Source organism: Magallana gigas, chromosome 2 (assembly GCF_963853765.1).
Source record: "Magallana gigas chromosome 2, xbMagGiga1.1, whole genome shotgun sequence".
In the NCBI taxonomy this organism is placed as follows: domain Eukaryota; kingdom Metazoa; phylum Mollusca; class Bivalvia; order Ostreida; family Ostreidae; genus Magallana; species Magallana gigas.
The window spans coordinates 30,069,861-30,081,573 of NC_088854.1; the positions used below are offsets into that span (position 1 = coordinate 30,069,861).

Consider the following 11,713-nt stretch of genomic DNA (forward strand, 5'->3'; position numbering starts at 1 on the left):
CGCATCTCCCGGTCTGAAAAGAAAAATGGAGGGGACGTCCATCCGATTTTTGTTTTCGGACCAGGAGCTACAAACCTACAGCTAAACTTACGGTGGTGGTTAATTTATTCTACATTTACTCGTATTAAATTGCACCGTAAAATTCTGAATATCGGTTTTCTAGCAATAAACTAAGTTATACATAAACCAAATGTTGATAATTTGACTAATTATCAATTTTATATTTATTGAGAGCTCTTTTTTTCTATGAAGGATTAAATAGTCTAAATAAAAATTGTCATGCGTACGCCTCGTCTGCATACAGTAAATATGAGGTCGCCAAATGTTTAATTTCAGAACAAAGCAAGACGCCTCATCTTTGAATTCAGTGATGTAGCTAAATGCAGTCAAAGAATCGAAAATTATACAATTACCACGTCAAAAGACTGTTAATTATCTTACACGACATCATTAAAATTACAAACAACATTATAAGATTAGTACCTAGATTTCGAAAATCACATAACCACAGTTACCTGTATCTATTTTTGGTAACAGGTACTTTCCATTCAAACACTGGTGTAATCGATATACGTAGAAAATGCGCTATACCTCTTTTATTATTTTTGATATTTAATAAGCAAATTTTTATAACATAATGCAAGTGATTTTTACAGTGCTCACAAACATATGCAGCAAACAGTAATTAGATTTAGTGTGTTTTCTGTAAATATTCTACAAAGAAAACCATTTTCAAATGCTGGGGGTATTTTTAACAAATGTAACATGAGACTTTTTTTCACTGCTATACTCAGAGACGCTGCCTCCGTAAAAAATCTTTGATTTGGAAGCGGTCTGTATTTAAACGCATCGCATTTACAAATGTATCCTTCATGTTATTTAGATGGTTGTTGCAATTTGTATTAATTGAAGCGCCTTGCGAAGATACAGTTGCTGCGCAGCGTATCTATTTAATTGATCACGACGCAGAATCAATGCCATGCATCTTAATTTCACATGCTTAGTTTACAATAGTCATGATTGATACTAGGTGAACATAAATTATTTCTATCGGCGTGTAAGGATATAAGGACTTAATTGCCATTGTTTTATATTTTTTAAATTGTTTTGTTCATCATATTTGCAAACAAAACAATACATATAATACATGATAACAACAATTTTGAAAAAAGTTATTTTAACACAAGACAAACAACGTTCCTTTGATATAAGAATGAAAAATTAAATCAAAAAAATTATATCTCATTTTCAACATCAAAATAGTAAGGGCGATAGGTATAAGTGGGTAAAATTGCAACTAATCCTTGGTTATTAGAAAAAAGAGTAATTGATTTCTGTCAAAACTTTGGAATACCCAGGTGAAATAGTGTAATATGATAAAAATATAAAAAATATTTTTGAAAAGTAAACATGAAACAAAAACAGATGGATGCTGTGCGTTAACTTTAAGCCGGGGTTTCACCGGTGATGTCTTTGCTGGGATTCTGTGGCGAAACGTGAGTGTGTTTTCGGATGAACATGTACACGCCTAGATTGACCACGCCACCAAGATTGTTAAAGATTGTGACCAACTGAAACAGAATTTGTGGGACATCGTCTACCAGAGCCCAGACGCCATATATCGCAAAAGCCCACCACTGCACGAAGAAGGCTGCGACAAAAAACGTCATGTTGCGCGCTGCATTGTGGGCCATTCGCATGGTGAGTGATTTTTGACCTATCGTCTTCTTGATTCTGCGCGAGTCGGATCGGATGCGTGTCCAGGTGAGGAGGTACAGGACGGTGTTGATGACCAAGATGAGGGTGAGGGGTACCGTAGTGAAGCAGATGTTGGCGACCACCCCCTTCACACCGTCAAAGTAGCAACTGAAAATAAATACATGTCATTGTGAACTTCGTTATTATAAATTAAGGTGGTATGGGACACCTGTTGATATTATTGTGGATAAAAGAACACAATAATCAAAAAGGAGTTTTCCAATTTCACAATATTTGACTTAAAAAATAAGTTTTAAAACATTTTGGAAAAGTAAAAATTGTAAAACCCCAGCAGGATTCGAACTCATGGTGTAAAGATTTGTAGTTAATGCTCTAACCAATTGTGCAACGCGCTGTTAGGTAGCAATTTCGTAAAAGGAAAAAAAAAATGAAATTATACTTGATTTCATTGTTTATTTCGATCGGAAATACGTCACAATATAGAGGTGTCCAATATCACCTTAATTTGAAATGTCAAATACATGTTATATATATATGTACGTATATGTATGAACACGTTTTTAAATGCGCACGGTTATCAGCTAGTATAGATTTTAATGACATTTAGGGCAAAGGATACGTCAATTGTGACCTTCGTTAAATTACTTTAAAATGTCAAATATATACATTTAAGTTTATGTATAATTATGTTTTTAAACATGTACCGTTATCACTTAGTATATTTTAATGACATTTAAGGCAAAGAGTATAAAAAGACCTAGACCAATTTTCGAGGGGGAAAGGGGTCTATTTAATATTTTTTCTTTGTGCATGTGAATTTTTCCTCAAAGTTTAAAAAAAAAAAAAAAGCTGATAAAAATGTCTTTAGAAATTTAACTTCAGAAATTCTGGAACTAAGTAGATTAATATTTAACTAACAGAAAAAAATGCTTTATTTGAAAAAAAAAAAAACCGAAACGAGAGATATTTTTTAATGCAAAATAACTTACAATGCCCCCGCTGGGCCCAATTGACCCGAAATGGCCGCAGACGTGACCCCAATAAATGGAACTCCAAAAATCCAGATCAGAATTTTCCAATCGTATTTTCCAAAACTGGTGTTCTTGTTGAAATAAATCAACAGAAAAGCATTAATCGCTACAACGTTGACCATAAGATTCTGAGCGGTAATAAACTCGACCAACATGAAAGCATAAAGCTCGCAAAGTTCCTTCGGATGAACGTGATTTCGAGATAATACGATATGGAGATGGTCAAAACTGTGTGCGATGTTGAACATACCATCGCAGATGGCCATATATACCACAAAACGCTCACTTTTTGACCATGTGAAAAAAGTTTGTTTTCTCCGCTTCTTAAAAGATAGGACCAAAACGGAGGTCGCGCATATCAAGCTCAGAAAAATGCACACAAGAGCAGGCACGTGTATAATCAAAAATTGACCATTGTCCACGCCATAGACGGGTAAATCGTAGCCACTGGTCTTTACAATTTCACTTTGGTTCATTATGCCTTTATACTTGATTTTTGCCGATCCGTCCCCATTCAGTGTTCGCGCTGAAATAATATGTTCGGTTCTTGCCAATAAGATTTAAATATCCTTATAGCCAACGGAAGGTTCCATTCTGCATGACGCGAACTGTGTATTATCAATACTCTATAAAATAGCGATATTTAATTTGGTTGGCGCGGTGTGCGATCTCACCAAATATTGTATTAACATGTATTATGATATTAATCCGAGCGTGAACGATTCAAGCAATATGAGCTGTATTTTTCATAATTTTATTTAGCTGCAAAGACATGATAGTATGCTAAGTCTGCATGTAACTTGAACCTTTAGGATAAATAAGATTTGAAAAAATCATTAATTTTTGTTAAAAGAGAGATTCCTCTTGTAAGGAATACATTTAGCAGTTTCAATTTTTGTGCAGGACGACAACAAATTCAATTTTGCTTCAATTAAGGCTTCTTAACGGCTTGTCCCACAAAAATAGGGCTAACAGAAATTTAAAAAACCGTAATAATCATTTTGTCATTTTAGTAGAAAATAACTTTTTCGTAAAAAAAAAAATTCATCATGAAAATTGCAGCTCATATTGCTTTAACAGAAAATCGATACCACAATGTTAATTCCTTTGTAAATGTAAAGAAAAATCGTTGGATAAAAAAGTTAAACTGTTCGCAGTTTATCTATGTTCGCCATTCTCACAACGTACTTGAAAGCATGCTTGGAAGATTGTATCCATATTAATATCATTCATCAAAGAAAATTATCACTTTAAAAACGGCATGCATAACGATTTCCTTTTTCATTTTGTTCATTTATAGTATATGTGTTTTAATTTATTCTACCGTAGCATTTTGATTGAATCAAGAGACCGTTCTGCTCAAATATCTTTTTTACTAAAAATAGTAATTGCAGTGTAACCTTGTTTTAAAACTATGGATGAAGGAGTGTTAAAGGTTATATAATTAAATCAAGTCGTCTCCTTTATTTGCATTCAGTTGAAACGTTTGATACCCCAAATTATGCAGTTTTTTGTGGGGTTTTTTAAAAAAAAAATTTGTTGCAATCTATTAAAAGTGAGTCAAATATTAAATATTGCAATTTTCTTGAAGATTTGTTAATGGTAATATAAAGTTTTTTAAGGTTGGTATTAATGCAGAAGAACTTTTTTATCAAAGAAGGTATTGATTTCTGTCTTCGTAGCCAAGCAAGTTAAAATTCTAAGAGCAATATGAGTAACATTGATAAAATTATGAAGTTTAACGCCACAATTGCGTTCTAGTATATTTATCATACACATGGACAGTCATACTGTAATTAAAGGACTAATTGTATTATAAAGATTATAATTGCCTAGATAGTCCGAAATATCTGACGTTCTTCTTACCTTCTTAATGATTTTGATATTTTAAATGCCAGGAAAATGTGGGAACCGGTGCCATTACGAAAACTACAGTTGGAGGCGGCATAATCTCGGCTCGATTTTAAATATTTACGAGTTTAATCAAATGTTTCATCACAATTAATTAATAAATCGATGGTTTTACTGCTCACTAATATCGCTTTTATGGGTCCAGGTTACATCCGATAAACAGACTATTGAACACATTCTAGGTCTCGAACAGTTGAGATTTCCGTTTTTGATATCTCGCGAGAGAATAGGTCAACAATATTATTGTTTATCGAAGTGATTATCAAAATGTTCAGTAGAATTAAATTTTATCTCTACTATTAAGTTTATTGCATATCTATTTAAATTCGAGCCTAGAATGCCGATTCCAGATGGATTTTTTTTATTTTTTTTTGGGGGGGGGGATTTCCAGTTTTCGTAATGGGACCGGTTCTGACGTTTTACGGGCAAGTAAATTTCGAAATCGTCAAAATCGTCGGATATTTTGGGCTAATGCCTAGATGGTCAAGTGTAAACGCGATGGCCGCTCACTGCTTGGAGAATGGGTTCCAGAGGTAATGATGAATAGGTTTATTCAGAAATGCGCTAAATTGTATCCATGCTAAACTGTTAAAATTCATTTTCCGCCGAACAAAGTACACGCTTTTATATATAATAAGTTCACAGTTCCCTATGAAACAAAAAGAATATTGCAATTCACAATTATTTCAATTCATTAGACCTATCATTAAAATTATAATTGATCGTCGTAAAAAAAAATGTTAAAATACACATTTTTAAGCTCGACTCTGATTAATCTGGGTTTTTTTTAGATATTTTTTTCTTAATATGGATAGACTTAAGCACGCAATTCCGCAAAATAATTATATCGAGACTATTTTTAAGATTTTAAAGTGGGGTTTTTTTTTAATCATCATAAACAAGCAAATTAGTTTAAAATGCAGTTACAAATTCCATATTTACTTGTCGCCTACTCGTATCTGATTATTCTTTGGTGTTTGACCAACTTGTACAAATAACAGATTATTGCTTTTCCCAGCTCGTATAATTTTTGCTCCTTTACCTGTTCACCAACAAAATGTGTGAAAGATTTTTCCAACATACGTCTCTCATTATTTTTAGACGGAGGCTGTATAACAGCCTCCGGATATTGTGATTGTCTTGCCCGTGACGTCAAATAAGGAGGATTCCCAAAGCACCATCTAGCGGTGGACGAAATGATAAATAATTATGAGATTCAATGAATAAACATGGTGTGCTTCTTCGTTCGCGTATTATCAATTAATCTCCCGCGGAGACGTATCTTTCTTTTCCACTGCATCCCCAACACCCACCCCCCGGCCAAGTGATTTTGGAAGTCAGTGTGTTTTTACAAGCTGGTAAGAGTGTTACACGTGAAAAAAAATAGATAGCATTGACATGAAATCTTTTATATGACACAAACAATAGCCATAATATATATCATTAAAACTGGTACCATGTAACTGAAATCAAGTTCTCCGCAAATTCAAAATAAATAGCAAAATTAAGTTCATGCGTTTATTGTGTCCATAGTCTTAACCAGAGAGAGAGAGAGAGAGAGAGAGAGAGAGAGAGAGAGAGAGAGAGAGAGAGAGAGAGAGATTTCTGTTGAGAAAAAAGAAGTACATAAGAATTAAACTTTAAAAACACGGTATATCAATCTTTAAATCAAACATCACAAACCGTATAGAATACTACATTGTTAGGCATGCTTCCTTTCTCTTTACTTGAAATCAAACATCACACACAGTGTAGAATACTTTATTGTTAGACATACTTCTTTTCTCCTTACTTGAAATGAAAACTATTAGAACGAAACTTGTTCCCCTTATTTCGGAAAGAACACGTGGTGCACCTCGCGCGTTGATTTGATTATAATTAACAGGGGTAACACGTGGACTCGGACTGGAACTGCATGCTGGATTCAATCACAATGTACTATATTCTTTTGTGGATACTAAATTTATGTATATGTAATATTAGTATATTTCAAATGAATGTACGTAAAATTACGCCTAAACTACATGTATACCGTGTTTTTAAAGTTTAATTCGTATACTTCTTTTTTCTCAACAGAAATCTCTCTCAAAATTGATACAGGTCTTTTTAAACTCTTTGCCTTAAATGTCATTAAAATATACTAAGTGATAACGGTACATGTTTAATCAAAGTACTGAAGTACTAAAAGCCGGACTTTTTTGGTGTGTCTTTATGCATATTGTGTAGTAACGACTGAAAACTCTCTCTCTCTCTCTCTCTCTCTCTCTCTCTCTCTCTCTCTCTCTCTCTCTCTCTCTCTCTCTCTCTCTCTCTCTCTCTCTCTCTCTCTCTCTCTCTCTCTCTCTCTCTCTTAACGATCATAATAAGATAACATCTGGATCGACGACACTCAGTAATCAAGATACCCCTTCTGTAAGATAGAAAGGGGGGTAGGGGTGGTTGTACGGTTAGACGAAGTATTTGCTATTTAGAGGCTATCGTTTGTCTTGAACAGGTGTGGGTTTGCAAGTCACTATACACAGGAAATATAATGATACTTAATCTAATTACACAAGAGTAATTCGAGTTATATGCATTTAATAACATGTACAGTTTCCCATGTTGTTTTGTGATGCAATTAATTTCCTCCTTCCTTTTTTGTAAAAAAAATAAACACCTTTAAGTAGTAATATAACAAGCTTATAAGGTTAAAATAAGAGAACAACACTAATTATTTTTATATTATTTACCTAACTCTGATGTCAACCTATAAAATATCCTCGCGCAATAATACTAAACCGCTTCGCGAATATTCTAACATGATAAGCACTTTTATTTCTTAAAAAAAAAACATATATTGTCATTAGTTTAATTTCCTCCAAAATGATGCCTCCGTCTGATAATACTTTCAGTACTTTGATTACCATATTTGCTATCCAAGGGTTTACGATCCACTCTGTTCCTGTTGTAGAGAAGCAGAGTAAATCGTTAACCCTTGGCTAGCGAAGATGTATTTTGACGGACATGTAGTTTATAAAATTAAAGATGACGTAAATTTCCACTTTTTATAAAGAAAAACTGAAGATTATATTCGTAAGCTAGCTTAGCAGGAAAAAGGGTGTTACGATGCGTAGATATAAGTCTGCGTAGGTTTTAAGTTTTGAGACAAAGGATTGGTCTTTACCCATCGGGGAAAAAAAATGAACCACAGCTTTGCACCTTGTGCTACGGTCGTTTCCCATCGATTTGCACAGGTGTTAGAGAATATCTATCTTAATTAATCTTTGTTATGCAATGCCTCACCTGAAAATCCCCGTGAAAATGAAACAAAACAATTCATCTCGAATGTTTTGACATGGGAAATTATTCCTATCGTATCATTCATTCATATCGTATCGTTTGGTTCAGGTTACTTAAGGCATCCCATTCCTCAATGTTCTTGTATCAAGAATTTCTTGAAAAGTATATCATTGAAATCTGTAGACAAAACATACTTTAAAAATACAAAGATAATGGTTGGTTGGTGTTCATCCCTCTGAGTTATGGCCAATTTAATCTGACCTTTTTGCACCTAAAATGCAATTTCAGCCTGACTAAGATTTGTTGTCATTATTTTTTATTCTAAGCAAACTTATTCCTTCAAATGTTGTTTTTTATTATGCACACTGGTCACACTGAATAAAGGGATTATGGAAAAAATTTGTACGAAGCTGCATTAATTTTTGTGTGACCTTTTTGCACTTTAAATGGACAATTTATAAAAGTTAGAATTCGATTTGAAATAAAAAAAATTTGAATATCAAGAATTTTATAAGGTTAATCCAGTTTGCCTAGATATGTATTCAGTATCATTTTGACATAATAAAACATGGGGGTCAGTGATGTCAAATTTAAGATATATGGCTTTAAAGGAAAAATTCCCGCAAAAATTGGCTTAAAAAAATTCAGACATTTTCTATATATTTGCACGATTTTATGCTAAACATCTATCACTTTCTCAAGATTTACTTTTGTACATGTCACACAGAACCTATAGAATACGTTACAAACCTATCCCATGTTAAAAATGTGAATAATGAATGAATTATGATAAAAAGAAAAGTACATTGGAAATTATTAAAATAGCTTGTTTCTATCATTTTCGTCTAAAAAACCTTCCGCACGGAAAAAAAGTTCCCCCAAAAACTTGTTTGCTTCTTGAATTCAAATGAATTTTCTTTATGAATGCTGTGTAATCAAGAAATAATAATGATTTTGTTATGATTAAATAAATAAAATCATATTCATTTTAAATATAATGATCATCTGCGCAATGAAATCAAAACGTGAGGAGTGAGATACCTTAAACAATGAAAGCCATTTTGGCTCACATGAGCTGAAAGTTCAAATGAACCTTTTCATCACATTCTGTTCAAGGACCATCTGTCTGTCCGTCCCGTTTAATACATAAGTTCATCATAATAATAATTTAAAAATCGCAAAGAAACCAAAAAACTAGATCAACGCGAAAATAATCCGATGTACAGTAATTGTCACAAAGCTAAATACATCGAAATTATTACTTTCTATTGTCGAATAATCATAACCATCCACATGGGTACATCATGTATGCATGTCTTATCGTGCTGTATTCATTTTGTTTTGGTCAAAGTGGACCGAGTTTACACATGTATATACATCTACATGTATACAAGCCATACGACGATTTATATGCTTTTTCAGAATGCGTGCAGAATTTTATATCTGGATATTTATCACACGTAGCCAGAGATGAATAAATAGTTATTACTATAAAAAATTGCTAAAAATGTCAGTCGACAAACATTACCGGTAAGTCATATTCGCAGATCTAGAAGGGGGGGGGGGGGGGGGTCCGGATCCTCATACCCCGTGGAAATATCAAACTCATTGAGCAAATACGTACAAAATCGCGGCAAAAGGTATAACCATCATCTCGCAAACAAAATAACCCCTCGGACCCCCCCCCCCTTTTGGGTCCGCGTATATATTGATTTTCCTTCGTTAATAATGATTACATGAGGGCAGAGTGACGCCATCAAGATACGTTCAGCAACACCTTCAATTTACCTTGCACCAGCAATATCAAACTCGCACTAGCACTTTTCACACTCAATTGATAAACAGTAGTTTTTAGCGGTGATAAGCGCTATTGAATGTTTCAGACGTCATAAAAAGTATAAGTTTAATATCCAGTTACAACTTGTTTATTGTTTATACACGGATACATGCATGCACGTGTACTAAAAAAGGCGACATTATTTTTATTTAAATACAATCTGATTAAAATCAGATTTTCGATTCTCCCGCTTTAATGATATACTTAGCGACATATTATTAAAACGGGAGCTTCTAGGATCCGATTTTAATCAGATTGATTTAGATAACAACCACATCCATCCGTTGGTTTTTTTTGTCAGTTAATGCATGGAGTATGTAAAATGGTTTATTTTCAATGGTCCAGATTTGTTCCCTGTCTATATAGTCTGAGTCCATAATGGGTTTTTTTTCATTGAAGTTTGGTTACGTGTAAATAATTAACAAGTAAAAATTTCATAAAGAAATATTATGATATATAACTCAGCTTAACTAAGTCAATTAAAAATCCTACTTATTATAGCATTTTTTTTAGCTGTTCAAAGATTTATCAGAGATTGTGGCAGATTCTCGTAATTTCAGTCCTACTGCCTAGATCAAATTCAACCAGAACTGTTTATAAATGCATGTACGTTTGTTCAATAATTTAACAACTTTAGTAATATCCCTATGTAACCTCCATTCTAAACTACTACACAATTGTAAATTGTTATAATTGGTAAGAACCTCGTAAGTTGTTAAAACTTGTGTTCGAACCATTTGTATATGTTTATGCAATAAAATATGTTCAAACCAACATACTTTTTTTTCTCATGCAGGTATATTATATAATTACTTAATTTAAGTGAGCGGTATACAAAATTTCTCTTCTAGCACCTTAAAAAGTAGGTAATTACTTATTTTCTCTTATATTTTGTAGTTTTTCACTGTAAGAATAACAAGAATATTAATGCTAGTATCATATATATTATCAGAAACTATTAATACAATTATTATATAGAGAACAACAGACGCGTAACTTTAGGAATACTGTATTAATAGAGAAGTTTACTCCCCTCAAGGTTTCACTGAAAATTTTCCATTTTTGCCTGTGGAATAAAACGAATGATCTCACGGGTCCTTTTAAATGCATATGACAAGTGTTATTAAAAAGTTATTAGACCAATCAACGCCCGCCTGTATCTGTCAACTAATTGAAAGTCAAATAGCTTTTGACAGTCGATTGTTAAACACTACTTACTAGGCTAGGGACACCCACATAGGCCAGGCAGATCCATTGGTACACACTACTTACTAGGCTATGGATATCCCAATCAGTGCCTGAATACTATTCACTAGGCTAGGGACATCCCGATCGGTAAACACTACTCACTAGGCTAGGGACATCCCGATCGGTAAACACTACTCACTAGGCTAGAGACTTCCAGATGTGAACACTACTCACTAGGCTAGAGACATCCAGATGTGAACACTACTCACTAGGCTAGAGACATCCAGATGTGAACACTACTCACTAGGCTAGGGACATCAAGATCAATGAACACTACTCACTAGGCTAGAGACATCCAGATGTGAACACTACTCACTAGGCTAGAGACATCCAGATGTGAACACTACTCACTAGGCTAGAGACTTCCAGATGTGAACACTACTTTCTAGGCTAGGGACAGCAAGATCAGTGAACACTACTCACTAGGCTAGAGACATCCAGATGTGAACACTTGTTAGGCTAGGGACAGCCAGATCAGTGAACATTACTCACTAGGCTAGGGACACCCCGATCGGTAAACACTATTAACTTGACTCGAGAGAAAAATATTGCAAGATCTTCGAGTAGACGTATTTCTTACGTTAAAAAATGTACTGTATTGTCGAGGTCAAGCATGTAAAGTTCGAAATCATTTTACAACACTTTCATTTCTCTCAAAATACTTTATCGTATGCATTATCAGGTAGGG

General features: G+C 33.8%; 1 protein-coding gene across 1 annotated transcript; it reads right to left on the reverse strand.

The window, feature by feature from the left end:
- Positions 1 to 748: 748 nt before the first annotated feature.
- Positions 749 to 3,292, reverse strand: LOC105319666 (uncharacterized). Its single transcript, XM_011417285.4, has 2 exons — positions 2,709 to 3,292; positions 749 to 1,866 (listed from the first exon to the last, which is right to left on the reverse strand). Exons 1-2 carry the CDS (start codon positions 3,224 to 3,226, stop codon positions 1,446 to 1,448), a joined length of 939 nt encoding a protein of 312 aa, XP_011415587.3. The 5' UTR covers positions 3,227 to 3,292; the 3' UTR covers positions 749 to 1,445.
- Between the last annotated feature and the right edge of the window lie 8,421 nt (positions 3,293 to 11,713).